This window comes from Pipra filicauda, unplaced genomic scaffold, assembly GCF_003945595.2.
Source record: "Pipra filicauda isolate LSUMZ 115617 unplaced genomic scaffold, ASM394559v2 scaffold330_size805480_pilon, whole genome shotgun sequence".
Lineage (NCBI taxonomy): Eukaryota > Metazoa > Chordata > Aves > Passeriformes > Pipridae > Pipra > Pipra filicauda.
In genome coordinates, this window is record NW_024104455.1 from 698,288 (window position 1) to 715,223 (window position 16,936).

The window sequence follows — 16,936 nt, forward strand, 5'->3', positions numbered from 1 at the left end:
TTGGAGTCAACAGGACTAATTTATTTTTACAAACATTTGAACTTTGAAAGTAGGTTCAGCTCTGAATATCTTTGTCATCTTTAAAGGCTTTTGCAGTGTAGTTTTAGAAGGTTTTCAAACTGCTGCTGCCTTTTAAAACTAACAGAATACACCCAATTTTTCCTAATTTCACGTCGTTTTAGCAAGTGTTTTGTGAATTACTATGAGGACCAAACCATAATCGTCCTCCCCTGGCTTACATAACCTTAAACACAGGATTTTTAAAGGCTTTTTGGGAGCTGGCCATGCCTGACTTCTCCTAAACAATAGTTTACTCTTGCACATTCATCTTTGGATGTCAGCTGGGGAAGTTACCAGGCAAACTGCTTTGATAAGTTGGAACAGTGGGAAAGAACGAGGCTTTAGAGGTTTCTAATGCTCTTGAAAACAATGGAATAGCAAATTATTTTCATTACATGCGAGTTCTGGAAGCTGTTTGGGGAGGGAAGAAAATAAAGAAGTATTTTCTTTGATTGCATTGTTGGGGCTAACCCAAGATGAACCTTACGAAAGCGGGTTTGTCGTGTCGTGCTGAGCTCCCAGATTCCAACTGCTTGAGGATGCAAAAACCTGGAAGTTACCAAACAAGGACTAACTTGGACATCTGATAGCAGGTAAAAATGTTAAGGGACTCTCAGTGTGATGCATTTACAACACACAGACCAAGAACAGGAGAACGTTCTGCGACAATATTTTGAGTGTCGTGTCGGAAAACTCGTGGAAAGAAACTGCCGGTGCTTGTAAGATTTAATACACATTTAATGAAGGTAAAACATCTGGTTTTAACAATTTTAACAGTTTTACATTTTAGAAGTTGGAATTTTCCGAAGATAAGTTGCTGTAACTTGTCTGACTGTCAGAAATGCTTTGTGTGTTCTCGGCAGTTTGTTCCCGTCGGGCGCTTCCCGTGACGAACTCGCCGTGGAGGTTTGGAATTTGGCCTGTGTCTCATCCTGCATCCTTGCATTTTGTTCCTCTCGTGTTGGAACTCGAAGGGTTGTCTCTCTGAGCGGCTCCTGCTCCAAAGAGTTCTTTCATAAGCTGTCTTTTCCTCTCAGCAAACGCCACGTGAGCACGTCCTTCCGCTCCGGCGGCTCCGTCCTCCTGCCTGGGCTTGGTGTCTTTACCAAAGGATGGCTCGTAGAGCCCAAAGGAATTTTTCCCTCTGGATTCAGCTGTTTCAGTGCAACCCTGCCCTGCCTGTCCCTGGCTCCCTGCTTTGGGGTTTCTACCAGACGTGTGAAGCCCCTGATGCAAATTCTCAATGGCTTCTGAGAATGTGTATTTTTTTTTCGGCCTGACGGGTGTTTTGTTTGGAATTGCACCTTCCTTCCCTTCCTTCCCACTGTTAATTTGCTGTTCTTTTGGCTTTTCTCCCTTTTCAAATTCTTCCACTGCATCTCCCTCTTGATTGTTGTCTTTTACACCATCACTTTGAGGACCTTGTTCAGTTTTCATGAGATTTTTTAACTCCTGTTTGAGCAATTCTGTCTCTTTTTCCTTTTCTTTCATAAATCCTGAAAAAGTGTGTTCTTCCATCAGTAGCCTGCCCTCCCTTAAATACTCTAAAATTAAATATTTTGGGGTTTAGGAATATAAAAGAGTCAAGAAACATTAGAGAGCAAGTTTCACATCCCTATTTCAATGCTTCAGTTGTTACTGATGGTACTTCAGTCTTGGGGGTTATGACAATGCCCTTCATAATAAATACAACAGGATGGGGCAAGATTTAAACAAGATCATTGTGCCATTGAACGCAGGTTAATGTCTTTATTTTTACCTTTTCCCCAATGTTTAATTTTATTAAGTGAATTTAGCTGCAAATATCATCAGTAATTCCTAAGTATAGGGCCAGAAAAGTCATGTACAGTGCAACAGAGAAACTATGTGAGATCTGAACTGTAATTGTAATTTTTCTTGCTGTTGAGTGGAACTTAGATATATGTAGGATTTTCCTTCCCTTAATTCATAACAGGGTTGCTTGTGGAGCAAAATATACAGCAACTCTCACCTGTAAGTGAGGTGACTCCACTTTTTAGTAGGAAAAGGAATACAGTGAATGTATTTATCTTGTAATAGTTCCTGTGCTTTGGAGAGACTCACAGGATACCTCCAGAATGAGGCAGAGTCTTAAAGGAGAAATATGAAGCTGCAGCAACTAAAAAAGCTGAGTAAGGCTTCAGTAGGAAAGTCTGATACCAGCAGTGAGAGAAACTCAGATTTTTCAGGTTTTCAGACAGAGATTCACAGGGAGCATTAGGAGACCTGTGTTTTCTGCCAGTTTTAAAAGGACATTTCAAAGGCAAATGACTTTGGTTACCTGGTGGGGTCTGGAAAGGCAGAGTACAAAGCACAGGAATGAACACAGCCCAGATTTCAGGCTTTATGAAGTGACCTCAACCTGTTTCACCTCTGTAAACGTGTGGCCTTTATGTGTCCTGCCCTTTGGGAAGTGTTTCCCATGCTGGCATTCAGATCTTGGCTCTTCCTATGAGCCTTACCTTAATGGAAATCACATGGATATTTCTAGAAAGAAAAACTTGGATAGAGGAACAAATGCACCGGCTTCTTTTTTCCTCTGTTCTGTAGAATTACTTCAAAATAAAGGGGTTTGTAATGAGTCCCTTGCAAATAACTTTTACATGAGTTTGCCTAAAATCTATTTACAGTCATCACTGTAACAAGGAGAAACTCCCAGCCCTTGAAGTCCTTTTCCTTTCCCAGCCATAGGAATACACATTCCCACCAGCTGGCATGAAGATTCCCAACAAGAATTTGAGATCAGTGGTCGATTAGTGTGGAATTAACAGCTCTTAGTTATACTTTTACAGATAAAGCACTGAATTTTTCCCAACCTGAGCAGGAAGTGCTTTTGGAAGAGCAGCAGGATGGAGATGTTGGCTGCTGCAGAGCTGCTCTGCTCTGTGGGACACAACCTTAATACATCATTTGGAACTCGTTCCTGTCAGTCAGGTGCCAGCTAAATTACCAATACCACTGGTAATTTGAAAAGATCAAGAGAGTTTGTGAGCCAAATTATAGAACATACCTCTGTGTGCTCTGTTAGAAGTTTTTGGCACCAGTGTTTTCTTGGTTGATTGATTTTCTGTTCTCTGAGCATCTGAGTTCACTTCATTTGCTGCAGCTTCTTCATCCCTGTCTTCTGAAGACTTTTTCTCCTGTAATTGGCAATTAGAGGTAAAAATAACAAGGGAATGCTTGTTTAGTGACTTTTAAAAGTACACTTATTAAAAGATTAGTAATTTCCATTGCTGGTACGTTCTTATTTTGCATCACAACATATTTTTCTGCACTATAATTACACTCGTGCAAAATCCACCTCCTGGGAAGTTAAGATGATGGATCAGGCTATTGAGGCATGTTACTGAAACTTAGGGAATAATACAGCTTGGCTGAGAGTTTGAATACTGGATTAGATTTGGATCCAGATCTTTCCTACCTTTATGAGCTGGACTGGGCTTTTTTCTGTGTCCTGGTGCTGTGACAGCAGCAGTGCTCTGAAACTCTCTTTATCTACTTGTACTGCTCTGTTTACACTCAGACCTGGTGAAAAGGACAGTCATTGGCAGTACAGCAGTTTCTGGAATTGTATTGTTGATATAAACAAAAGATATCTCTGATGACTAATAATACTGGTATGTGGCCTAGGATTTAAACATGTTTTTTTAATGCATGTCTTAATGTCCTTTAATAAATCCTTTGTTCTGCTTGATCTATAAATGCTGAAAACTGGAGCACAAAGAGTTACCTGGACTTCTGAGCCTTTTCATCTGTACATCAGTACATCATATATATATATAATTTATCTGTCATGTCAATGTCATGTCATGTCATATTATACATAAACATATTTTAAAAATATACAAAGTTCTGTTCAGATAGAACGTGCAAAGACAAATGACTGTGTCTATTCCCTAGAGCCCATATGGGCTTAGTTTTTAACAAGGTAAATTTAAGAGGTCTGGTATGAGCCCTCAGGTTTCAGATTCCTAAATCTGGGCCTTTATGGAACCCAGCTCTTCAGAGCAAATGCTTAACACTGTTTGAGATATTGATGGTCTTTGGAAAAGATTCCAAGGGAGAGATTGAATGAGACACTTAAAAAAATAGCTGGATGGAGATGGGATGGAGAATATTGATCTTTTATTCTACTTTTAGGATAATTTGGACATGAGTGCAGGAGCTGAGACAGTTGCTAACACAGCAATAAAAATGGGATTTTACCTACATCTACATTCATCCTTATTCCCAGTTGCGATCTCAGAAATCAAAGCAACGCTCTCCATAAAAACGGTGCCCTCGCAATGTTTGCACTGAGTGGTGAAAAGGTCGCAGGTGACCAACCCGAGGATGGCTCTGATGGTGCGGAGGGAATTGCCCTTCCCAGCTCCTCCAGCCCTTTTCCCATCAGGAATGAGCGGCGCGTTCCCCAGATCCGGGACTAGAGGGCGCTGCCCCCCCAGGTGAGCTGGTGGCACCTGCGCGCTTTGCCCTCGGGAAGAGCTCATGGAATTGGTGGATTCATCCCATAAATCCATTTTATTTGCGTGCACAAGGAAGCCTCCCCTCAGCGATTTATCAGGGGTGTTAAAAAACACAGCCCCAGATTTCGTTTTCGGTTTCCTGCTGGCTGAAAACTTTTGGGAACATCAACTAGAAAAAAACGACCTGAAGAGGCAGCTCTTTACTGGTCTATTAAAGGAGAATTCAGCAGTGAAAAGGAAAAAAAGTATTGTCAGGAATTCCGGCTCTAGGTTTCCAAATTAACTGGCGGAGAATGAAACCTTTATTGGCCAAAAATTCCGAAAGATCAGACAGCTCTGCTTGGAACCTTTTAATTACATGTCTCTCTCCAAATGAGCTCCCTTGTCCTGCTTAAAAAAAAAATTAACTAAAATAATAAATGGTGATTTAAGCACCAGAATTTAATAGGAATATTGTATCAGGCCATGTGGGAGTAAAATTTTAAAAAAAAATTAGTTATGTGGGAAACTGGAATTCAAAGCCTCCTAAAAAAAACATGTCCATCTTGGGATGAGAAGCAGGAATATGTTTTTTTCTTAATTTTACACCTTGAATTCCCACTCTTTTCCCCGTAGTTCACTTGCAGTTAAGGCAGAGCAATGGATTTGCAAAGGTGAGGGAGAGGAAAGAAATAAGCAGCTGAACGTGATAAGACTTTGTGTTGGCCCCGTAATTTGAGGAATTCTGTGGGAATGTGCAGTATTTCCAGCAGGCTGGTTTGCTGCCGTGTAAATTTTAAGTGTTTTTTGGTATGAAAAAAAAGTTCCAATTTCTCCTTCAGTTCAGGAGCAGGAATTTTAGGGCTGGTATTTTAAAGAGGTGCCTCACCCAGGGAAGTCCGTGTTTAGATCATTAAGTGCCTAATTAAGGGTGTAATTAAGGCAGCGTGCACTGGGGTGTCTCAAACGGCAGTGGATGTCTGGAATCAGGGAGTGGAATCCCAAAGGCAGCTGCTCCTGGAATGTTTGATGGACACAATTTCATCAAGTAGATATTTCTCCCCAGTATCTATCTGAGCATCCATGTGAAAATACTGTTTAGTAAAGAGTTCCTTCTTCCTTGATATAACTTAATTTCTATTGTTCTTTCCTATCATTGTACTATTTTATCCTAAATAGCATCAATTCTGTGCATGGAATTAATCTCTTTGGAATTAAAACCCAAAGGATAACTGAGGACACACATGGTTTTCTCTCAGATGAGACCATCAGACTGGCCTTTAAACTTCCTTTTTAGCCCATATAAAAGTGCTACACTGGCATTTATTTTGGAATATACCCCCCAGTTATAAAACAAGGTAAGTATCACATAACTTAAACAGAAAAGAAAAATGAATATACACTTACTTTGCTCCTGAGGTACCAAATCAATCCTGTCCTTCAGGGTTTTGGGCATCCTATTTGCATAGATATTTTTTATATAAAGCTGCCTGTCCTTTTCCTAAGAAGAAACAAAAACTCTTAAATTTCTAATAGACATTAAGAATTACTTTTTACCAACTTAGTTTTCCCACGTTGGTAGAAAACAATCAGTGATTTTGCTTCATTCCAGGCCATGTGGTGACTGTGCCATTTACAGAAACAGGAATCTGCCATTCTTTTCCAAGTTAAAATTCTCCCCTTTTCAGGCTAAGAACACCTACATGATGTTTTTCATGACACAACACTCAGAATATGAAGGCTTCCCTCACGATTTTTTTCATTTGTTGTTCTATTTTTTTTTTCAGAGTAAGTAACTTTTTGCCTTTATTTCCTTTTTTTTTTTTTTTAAATTTAATTATTATTAAACTGATTTATTTAGTGCCCTTGTCCTTGTGTGCTCAGTTGTTTTACAACCTCTTGCTTTGGTGGTGACATAAACTCCAGAGCACACTTTTAATAGTTATTTAGCAAGATTCCTCTTTCCTTGCTGAAATCTTACTTGAACACAGGAGAGTGATTTCAGCACCACTCTCACCACATCAGATTTTAGTGTGAAAAAACAGGAGCTTCATTTACTTTGACAAATTACAGGTTATCCTGAAAGTGTGTCTGAATAGCTGGAATGGCCTGGAATAAGCCAGGAGCTCAAAACTATGAATGTGGAAGAATAAACTCTGCTCTGGCACAGAAATCAGGTTAATTAGAATGTCTGGGCTTCTTTGTGATAAAACAATAGAAGGTTTTGTGGATCTAAATGTACCATTAGAGAACTGGACACACAGAGAAAACTGCGTGGAAAAGAGATGAAATAGAAATATTTTAGAGGAATTTTAAGGTGAAAATTGGATTTTACACTAATTTGCATTTTGGGACAGTTTTGTATTGGTGTTGCTGGGATTATGATTATTTCCATCTCCCAGATCTGCACCTACAGGCAAGGAAAGACCAGGAGGAAATTTCTGCCCCTGATACACAGGGAAGAGGCATAAACAATATCCCTGTGCAAAAAATGGAAATCTCCATGAATCCTCAGGAACTGAGGATTCTGTTCTGCCCTTCACCATGTCTGGGAAAACTTCCCTTAACAACATCTTTCACAGGCATTTAATTCCATTTAGAAAGAGAAAGCTCCCCAGTGGGATCAGCTCTATGTAGAAACCAACAATTAATTAATTAAAATGTATTTTAACTGTATTCCAAACACAACTGTTAAAAAAAGCCACATGAAAATAAAGGTTTTCTGGAATATGCACCGTTTTTCTTGATTAAAACTCATCTGGGATCTCATTCCTGGCAGTTTTGTTTTTATTTCTATCTAGTTTTCCTGTATGTTTGGCTCACAAGCACTACAGAAAGTGTTGAACTGGATGTATTTGTCCCAAAAACATTTGTCTAAAAACCAGGCTGGAATTTAAACAAACTATTGAAACGTTTCCATGAGTCTTCTTGTCAAATTTTAATTTTGCAGATTGTGATGTTTGGCTCACTTTGATTTGATTTTTCTCTAGGGGAGCTCATTTAAAGTTAGTAGGTGAATAAACTGACCCAGATCTGGCAAAACAGTAACACATTGGTGTGGATTTTTATTCGGTTAATCTCTGTTTCAATTACTTATTGAATTAATTTGAACCTTTGACAAGTAGACCCCACAATAATTTCATCATTTGATACTTTGACTTTTCTGACCTTAGATCCAAGCAGGAAACAGAAATCCCATTAAAAAATAACATAAAAGAACAAAAGGAATAAGTAACAATAAAAACTTGAATTTTCTTGTAGGAACAGAAACCTGTGTACAATCTTGAATACCTTAATTTTTTGGTGCAGGGAGTTAATTTCCATTTTCAAATTCTGTGTGATTATTCCAGCTTCCAGAGCCTTTCTGCTCTCACTTGCCAGCTGACGATTAAAGGTGTTGTTGTTCAGCTTCAACTGCATTTCAAGACTCTTAAAAAATGATATATTTTACCATACTCAGCATGATTGTTGAAAAATTTCAGTTCTTACTAAATTTAAAAAAAGTGCGTTAATACAAGAAAAATTAAACTGATCATATTATGTATAGTAGTAGTAGTTATATAATAATTATTATATCAGAATAACTATATTTTATTGTAAACATGACATGAAATTATGATGAAGGATCTGAAAAATTACTTTCAAAATAAGAAAAAAAATAATTTAAAACCTAATTTCACTAAGCAAAAGCAAAGATTTTGCCATCAATCATAAAAATAAGGCTGCACATTACCTTTCTGGTGGATTAATAAATACAATTATCTTTGGGAAATGTTAAGACATTTCTGCTCACAGAGAGCTATTAACTGTGGCAGAATAAGGAGGTTTGGTGCAAATGGCAATTAAGACATTTACTGAATATTTTATTGAGTATTTTATCATCAGAACCCAGTGCCATGCACTGGAATTATAGTTCTAAACCTGTAGAGTGGACACCCAACCCTGTGTGCTTTTTATAGCTACTCACTAGGGCCTCTGTATATTGAAAATTTTCAAAAGAGGGGTTGAATTCGGCTGTTTATATTTTCATTTTCTCTAAGATTTCTTGTCTCTTTTTTTATTTAATTTTATGCCTAACAGACCCCGTAGAAATTAGAAATTAATTCCTGAAGGACGATGGAAATGTCTCTCTTCCAGTTTTGTATTAAAAACCGTCCCCGTCTTTGTGTCCAAGGGTCAAATAAAGATGTTAAAATGAGATTAATGACCTTCTCTGAAACTTCCTTACACTTGAGACAACACTGGATTAAAAAAATTATTCTCTTTTACAGGATTGTATCAGAGTCATTAATGCGACAAGAAGCAGCCAAAACTTTTCTATTGTTCCTGTCCCAAAACCTCTCCTACTCGATGCTCCTGGTGGGTCCCTTCCCATCAGGACATTCCACCATCCAGTGTCCCACAAATCCAATAATAAGCAGATGTTACCTGTATTTTCTCATCCTTTGCTTCCAGTTTTTCAGTGAGGACCGACAGCCTGTGATGAAGTTCCTCCCTCCCTGCGAGACCTTTGTCTTCTGACAGCACCAGCAAGGCCTGCAAAGCATCTTTAACTTTCAGCAGCTCTGCTTCCACTTTCCTGAGCTCCTTGGAGGTGTTCCTCTCAGATTCCTGAGACATCCTCAGGAGGTTCCTTAAATTCCTCACCTCATCATAATGTCTGGCTGCAAGATCCTCAAAGTAACTCTCTGAGCTTTTGTACCTCCCTATTGCTTTGGACTGTCTCCACTGGAGCTGCCTCAGGGCGTGGTTTTCTAAGCTGGAGGCTTCTATTTTTCTCTGCAAGTCAAATATTTCGTTCTTCAGCTCCTTGATTTTGTGGAGCCTGGCTGATGAGATCCTCTGAGCCGCTGCATTTTTATCCTGGGAGGTCACGTTGCTCTGCAGGGTTAAACAGGAGCAATGGTGTGTCTTTGGAGCTGGGAATGTTCTTCCTCCTGAGTCGGGAGCAGAGTAAAGTGGCATTGAAATATGGGAATTATTGGAGGCATCTGAATCACTGGGTGGCTCGCCTGCTCACAGAAATTCTGCTCATCCAACTCCACAACTCTGGTGTATTTGATAAAATTCCCAAAGACTCCACTGTTCCATGAGCAACCTGGTCTAGTGGAAGGTTCCCTGCCCATGGCAGGAGGTTGGAATGAGATCATTTTTAAGGTCCCTTTCAATCCCAACCATTCAGTGATTCTATGATTTAAGTATTTCACAGGTAAATCCTTTAAATATTTTATATCCATGTGGACTTCTGTGGCTGCTCTGGGCCACAGCCAACAGGAATAACTTAGTGAAGCGTATTTGTGTTAAAACATTGCTCCAGAATCAATGGAAATAAATTTTCTCCCTGTAAATCACTCAGTTCACTAATTTAGGCACAATCTGGGGCCTGGTGGACCAAATTCAGCCCATCTAGAAAGATCCCCAAGAGGAAGGAGCTACACCTTGAATGGATGCATGATAGAAAAAAAAACCCACCAAACAATTCTGTGTTTCTATAATTCAAGTATTTCACAGGTAAATCCATTAAATATTTTATATCTCTCTGTATTTCTGTGGCTGCTCTGGGCAATAATGTCCAGATAATCATGATAATCAGAGTAACCTCCAAGGACTCAGAACCCACCATGATCCCAACAGCACATGCTGAAAAGCCCTGCAGCTGGGATTTCTAACCAGCTTTCCAGAACTTTCAAGCCAGCTTTGAATTAAACTATATTTTTTAAACATTTTTACGGGCTCATTAGCATAGAACAGGTGCACTTTTGTGCATGGTTTCTAAGCAGAAATTGAAAAATATATATTTATGGGCTACATCCTCAGTGTGTTGTCGTCATTTGCCTTCCCTTATGGCCAGGGTTCTGAGGGAATTACTCTCCTTTTCCTTTCCTGAAGCAGAATTAGAATTTGAAAGTAGTCAAGGCTGTAAATCTGAATGTGTTTCCCTTTTTCAGGCATATATATTCGATTTTACTACAGCTCTCAAGGCAGCATTTTGCTGGAAGTTTATTATGATTTATACATCACCTAATATTTTATGGCAAGGTCAAACCTAAAAAAACAACACCAAAAGACAGATCTTTTCAAGAGTTTTTGTTGAATCCAATGTTTTCTGTAACACAATTCCACTGCAGGAAGGCTACCAGATGACCACAAATGTTGTCATACAAATATTTGCAAAATTACATTATGTTCCTATTTCAGTTTGCCAGAATGGAAGGAGAGGATGGAAAAGGGAAAATACCTTCCTGTCAAAGCTGTCAAAAGTACTATAAAATCTTTATATTTCATTTCAAGTAGTCATGAACAAGTAAAAATAACCACTGTATCCAAATTATATATATATATATATAATAATAACGACTTTATCCAAATTTATACACATATAAAATAAATTATCCAATACAGGTAGAGGCCAATAATGATTCTTTTGCTAACTAGATTTAAAAAATGTCGTTATTCTTTCTGGTCTGCTTGTTTCATGCCATTCTGACTTCTAACAGCAGCATTTAACAGATAATAACAGAAATAATCAGTGGGTTTTCTCTCTTTTATTTGATTGATTTGCATCTTGGAGCTTTGGCAGATTGAGATGAAATTTTGAAGCTCAGCAGGAGAAGGGCTGTTGGGTTTACACTCATTTTTTGATGTGGTGTGGTAGGATTTGGGAAAGGATGGGTCTAGATGTGAAAACATGCAGACATGGAGTGATCCTTCACTGTAATATTTACCTAAATTCCATGTACATTTACATATTAGTTCTATATGGTCATTCTGTTGAGGCATAAACTTAATTTTACATGACTAAGTGGCCAAAACATGGGGGTTTTCTGGTAAAAATTGACACTTTTGTGCATTATTTTTAATCATTTTCCTGATGAAAGGTTTTTTCAGCCTCATCACGAGATGCAAGGTCAGGAACCGAAATGTGGGAGAGCCATTTTCAAACCCTCAGATTAAAGCTGAGGAATAAGGATTTCAGAGGTGCTCCCACACCCCAGGTGATTATCCTGCCACTTGGATCGTTGAGTATTGTGGAATAACACAGCAGGGAATCTCTGTCTCTTTTCCAGCAGTGTTTGAAACACGAGTTATTAATTTCTTCACTGAAAAAACTTGTTTCCTCTGTTTTCCTAATTATTGAAAATATTGCCAAAGAAAGAGAACAACTGTATTTCTCAAAAAGAGTCTCATAATACCAGAAAAAAACCACCTTTTTTATCACCCTGGGGGAAGAGACACTGACCTTTTTTCTTATTTCCCATCCTCTTTTTGCCATATTTTTGTGTTTTCTTTTCTTCAGTTCCTCTTGTTGCTAAAGGTTGGCTGGCCCTGACTGTTCCAGAGTCAATCACTGGCAAAGCCCTTGGGAATGTCAGTGGGAGAATATTCCCTTGGATCTTCTCTGCTGGGTGGCCAAAAATCATGACCCTGCTCCAGCTGCTGTCTCTGGTACTTCTGTGCCTTGGGGGATCTTCAGTTTCCCTGAGTTTTGTGCCACATTCCAACTTCTGTCATGGAAATACGGAGGGAAAAACCACCTGTGTTATGGGAGAACACGGAAATCCCTGTCGGGAATCAGAACATTATGGAGAGGTTTTGAGCTATTGAGTTGTTTACAGGTAACATAAACACCAAAAAGTGTTCAAATATATTAAATGATCCTAAGAAAAACTCAGTTACCTTAAAAAAAACCAAAAACAAACCCAGGCACTTCTCTTTAATCCATGAAAATAATTGTGTGGTCTGTAATTTGTTTCCAAAATGAACTGCAATATAAAATATACTGGTTTTATCTCAGAATTTACTATGAGAGCAGCCTGTATTTTTTTTTTAAGATTTGCAAGGCATTTCCATTTAAATGGAAATAGATACCATAGTTTGCTTCCTGTCATGGATACATTTTCTCCAGGATTTAATTTAAAGGAGTGTAATTGTATTTATTCTCAACACCTACAAAGTGATTTACAGTATTTAAAGAAAGGAATTGTTCGAGTCTCCAGAAACTGAGTGTTTCTATCCGTGCTTTTATAGTCTTTTTAACTTTCCATTCATGTCACAAAGATATCATTTAGTAATATTTTTGAAGAATTAGGTAGTAAATCAGATCACAACATTAACTTAGGCATTAAAATAGAACAAAAACTACCTTAGCTGCCATATTAATATTATAGGTAGAAGATATAGAAGCACCTAAAGCTGAACAACAGAGTATCTGAGACTGAAATAAAGCTTTTCTAAACTTCTGGGATGTTGTTTATTAAATCTATTTTTGTAAAAACAAACAAAAAAACTTGTAAATAAAACCTCACAATGTAATCATAGCTGTGGTTGTGATAAAAATTATTTCCCGGGGTATTGTCCAATCCATTTAATTTTCTTACTATCACATGAAGACTACTCAGATCACAGTTTTATAGATGAAGAATTTTATTCTGCAGTTGAATAAGTTGTATATTTGGGGGTCTCTGAAGTGGGCATGGCAAGTATGTAAAAGAAATTTGAGGGGTATTAAAATGATATTTTAGTTCAGATGGATTTTAAAAAGCAGCCTTCACTAAAAAAATATGTGAGAAGATACTTTTGGAACATTCTAGCTCCTTTGTTGGCATTTTTGCTTTGTGGTGGCATTTCATTTTAAATTATTAAATTAAATTTCTTACAGGAGGGAGGGGAATCACATAACTCCCCAAGAAAATTAAAAAGTTTAATTCAGGATTTCACAAAGCATTTTAGGTTGAATCAAAACAGTTTCATTACTCTTAATTCCTTTACAAGAACAAGTTTTCCTTGTGGAATACTAAGGAATGCCAGGGTCCTACTAAATGTGAGGCAGTGCAATAATCCCTAGGAGATGAGAAATCATATTTTGAGCATTAGGCAAAGCCCAGCTTGGCACATAGATTTGTATTTGTGTTTAAATTTGATTTGGCTCTGCCAACAATTTCTAGGCAATTTGTCTTCAAATCAAATTAGCTGAAATTGAACTTAAAACTCCTACTTTAATTTGTTTTGATGAGAAGTGTGGGCTGAACCTCATCATCCAGCTTTGAGAGCAGGTGTTGAAAAGTAAATAAAATGGAAAAGGAGAAGACAGAAAAACAAAAGGTGAAGGACAAGAAACAGAGAAATGAAATGAAAGATATTGCAATGGAAGAAAAAAGGCAGGAGCTGAAAGGGGAGGCTGCAAGGGATGAACACCAGGAGAATTTATGTTGACAAGATGCAGGAACAGAAATAATTCAGGCCAAATCCATCTGACAGGGATGAAAATGCCATTTCAAGCATCCATAAACAGCAAAACTGCCACAGGAAAGAATTAATTGTTGTCTGTGTGCAAAAAAAGAGTAAGTAAAGGAGGGGGGAGCCCAGGCAGGAGAGCAGGGTGGGAATTCCAGCCCCATGGAGCAGCAGCCGAGCCCTGAGCCCCGGGGGAGCTGAGCCAGGTGCCAGGGCCCACCTGCTCCATAGGGAAAGGTGTATCCAGGACCTTCTGACCTGCCACTGGCTCCTCCAAGGGGCTCCTCCAGCCCAGCAGCCCCAGGAACACAGGGATCCATCCCCAGGTGGGGTCTGACCACCTCAGGGACCTCAGAGCCCTGACAGACCCCCCAGTATCCTGGCAGCCCCCTCAGTGCCCCACCTGGAAAGCCAGTTCCACACCCAGCCCCATGTCCCGGCAGCCCCCTCAGTATTCCACGTGGAGAACCAATCCTACACCCAGCCCCATGCCCTGACAACCCCATCAATGTCCTGGCAGTCCCCTCAGTGTCCCACTTGGACAGGCAATCCCACACCCATCCTCATGTCCTGGCAGCCCCATCAATGTCCTGGCAGTTCCCTCAATGTCCCGGCAGTTCCCTCAGTGTCCCACCTGGAAAGCCAGTTCCACACCCAGCCCCATGTCCCGGCAACCCCCTCAGTATCCCACATGGAGAACCAATCCTACACCCAGCCCAATGTCCTGGCAGTTCCCTCAATGTCCCGGCAGTTCCCTCAGTGTCCCACCTGGAAAGCCAATTCCACACCCAGCCCAATGTCCTGGCAGTTCCCTCAATGTCCTGGCAGTTCCTTCAGTGTCCCACCTGGAAAGACAATTCCACACCCAGCCCCATGCACCCCCTCAGTATCCCACCTGGAGAACCAATCCCACACCCAGTCCCATGTCCTGACAGCCCCCCCAGTGTCCTAGAAACCTCTTCAGTGTCCCACCCAGAGAACCAATCCCATACCCAGTTCCATGCCCTGGCACCCTCCTCATTTTCCCACCTGGAGAGCCAATCCCACACCCAGTCCCATGTCCCGCCACCCCGCCTGCCACCCCCTTGCTCCACTCTCCCTGTTCCCCTGTCCCCCCCAGGCAGGGGATCCCACCTTGTCCTCTGCCCTCTCCATAAATCTCCTCCATCCCTCCCCACTTTGTGCCGTCCCCTCACGGCCTCCCGAACATCTCCCCCGCCGCCATTACCGGCCTCCATCGCCGTTGCCGTGGGAAATGGCGGCAGCGCCCCAGGACCGGGTTCTCACCCCTTCCCTCCCTCTTCCCTCACCCTGCACCCAGCAGAGGTGCCTGTGTGTGTTTTTCCGCGCTCATATTTCCATACCCCATTGGGATATTAATGGGAATTTGGCAACGTGGGGCCCCGCTGTGCCGCAGCCACGGAGGTGCCTCACATGTGGGGTCACGGCCTGTGGACCTCAGAGCTCAGTGGCCAGACACAACAGGCCGCAAACTCGGGTTTAAACTAAGCATTCCTATGTTGAAAAAGGAGAAAAGCCCTTCAGAACAAAGTGATGTTTTCCTTGGGATGGGAGTTGTGTCCTGAAGCCCTCACCTGCCATTCCCTGTAGCTCCAGGAACGGCTTCTCCACAGGGGGGGGTCAGTGATTGTTTCAGGGGTGAAGCGGAGCAGGAATGAGAGTTCATTGGCAATTCTGCCCCAGAATTTGACTGTGGATGTTTGATGGTGCAAATATTTACAGCTTTGAGTATAAATTGAGTATACAACTTCCTTGTGAGGGGCAGAGGAGGGGCAGGCACTGATCTCTTCCCTGTGGCGACCAGAGACAGGACCTGAGGGAATGGCCTGAAGTTGTGTCAGGGCAGGGTTAGGTTGGATATTAGAAAAATGTTCTTCCCCCAGAGGGTGGTTGGGTCCTGGAACAGCCTCCCCAGGGCAGTGGTCACAGCACCAAGGCTGACAGAGCTCAAGAAATGTTTGGACAATGCTCTCAGGCACAGGGTGTGACTCTTGTGGATGGTGCTGTGCGGGGCTAAGAGTTGGACTCGATGACCTTGTGGGTCCCTTCCAACTCAGCATATTTTGTGATTCTGTGAAATTATTAGCATCCTTATCACAAGGCTTATCAATATGCTTTGATGCCAATGACCACAGCATCCTTTGATTGTACTTCTTCAGACCACTAATAACCAAATAATTTGAAAACGTTAAATTCCAAGTGGCCCGTTGTCTCCTAGACTATACTCACATCCAAAATCTCCTGGGAAACAAGCATGAAAAACAACTTTTGGCTGTAATTCATGTTTTTTCACTTATGTGAGTTTTTTTTTTTTGTTTTTGTTTTACAGGAAAATACTCTGAAAATACTTGCTTTTAATAGGCTTTTTGCTGGACCTCCTGTTGTCTCTCAAAAGTAAAAAGAAATGACAGATGGTGAGCCACACAGTGTAAACTATCCATAGTTTTATTTTTAGTTTTCAGTGAGTGTTTTCAGGATCCCAGTTCCATACATGGAGTACTGCATTTCCAACCTCACAGGAGGGTTTTCACAGACAAAAAAAATTCCTTTCAATAGCATATTTACTATTTGCTTTACTGCTATTTAGTAGTGCATTTGGTCCTACCTAATCAACCCTAGAAATAAAGTGTTATATTCCATTGTAAGTGTTTTCAGGACACTGCTATATTCAATCCTAACATGTGAAATGTGTGTAAGCCCCTTTTAAAACCTAGACCAGTTTCACCTCTGGCATAGGGACAGCTTTACTGAGCTCACATTGCTCACTTACAGCAGAAACAAACTTTGCTCTTAAAATTTGGAAGTAATCTGTTATCATTTAACATTCTTAAAATACCTCTCATGCTCAGAGACCTCCTTGAGCAAATATGTGCAGGCAGCCAGTGAATTGTGGCCATCTCTGGGGCAGAAGCGACAACCAGATGGAAAAAGAGCATCCTGGATAATGAGAGTAGAATGGGGAGGTGGGGGCGTTTCCAAAGTATTCTGAACCTCTTCTTTCACCTTGTGCCCTGGAAATTTTCACTGGTGATGCAAAAAGAGGGAGAAAAGGCAACTGCAGGTTCTGGGTGCATGGAGTCAGCCAAATCACCCCCCTCAGTATCAAGGAGGGAAATCGCTGAGCCTGCAGTGAGGACGATGAGCTGAATTCTTTAAAG

At 40.6% G+C, this 16,936-nt stretch overlaps 2 protein-coding genes across 6 annotated transcripts in view; one reads left to right on the forward strand and one right to left on the reverse strand.

Annotated features, from left to right (window-relative positions):
• Nucleotides 1-15,551, reverse strand: LCA5L (lebercilin LCA5 like). 5 transcript variants are annotated; one of them, XM_039383936.1, is made up of 8 exons: nucleotides 15,353-15,551; nucleotides 11,764-12,058; nucleotides 8,952-9,460; nucleotides 7,815-7,952; nucleotides 5,931-6,024; nucleotides 3,500-3,603; nucleotides 3,089-3,218; nucleotides 1-1,556 (listed from the first exon to the last, which is right to left on the reverse strand). In XM_039383936.1, exons 2-8 carry the CDS (start codon nucleotides 11,942-11,944, stop codon nucleotides 988-990), a joined length of 1,725 nt encoding a protein of 574 aa, XP_039239870.1. In that variant the 5' UTR covers nucleotides 11,945-12,058; nucleotides 15,353-15,551; the 3' UTR covers nucleotides 1-987. The 5 variants fall into 5 exon arrangements, with proteins under 5 accessions (XP_039239870.1, XP_039239871.1, XP_039239869.1 ...); XM_039383937.1 differs by lacking the exon at nucleotides 15,353-15,551 and adding an exon at nucleotides 15,122-15,146; XM_039383935.1 differs by lacking the exon at nucleotides 15,353-15,551 and adding an exon at nucleotides 14,892-14,984.
• Nucleotides 14,966-16,936, forward strand: part of SH3BGR (SH3 domain binding glutamate rich protein) — a 27,841-nt gene continuing 25,870 nt past the window's right edge. The window contains exons 1-2 of the mRNA XM_039383939.1: nucleotides 14,966-15,083; nucleotides 16,108-16,192. Coding sequence (XP_039239873.1) covers nucleotides 16,190-16,192 — 3 coding nt within the window. The 5' untranslated portion in view covers nucleotides 14,966-15,083; nucleotides 16,108-16,189. The remainder of the gene's footprint in view (nucleotides 15,084-16,107; nucleotides 16,193-16,936) is intronic.

Bases quoted from the DNA above. Each gene is read 5' to 3' on its own strand.
- LCA5L (XM_039383936.1), bottom strand. From the start codon at position 11,944: ATGATTTTTGGCCACCCAGCAGAGAAGATCCAAGGGAATATTCTCCCA. The intron at 7,953-8,951 runs GTAACATCTGCT...TCATTTTTTAAG, and splicing joins CAAAGGATGAGAAAATACAG to AGTCTTGAAATGCAGTTGAA. The intron at 3,219-3,499 runs GTAGGAAAGATC...TGCCAATTACAG, and splicing joins GCCCAGTCCAGCTCATAAAG to GAGAAAAAGTCTTCAGAAGA.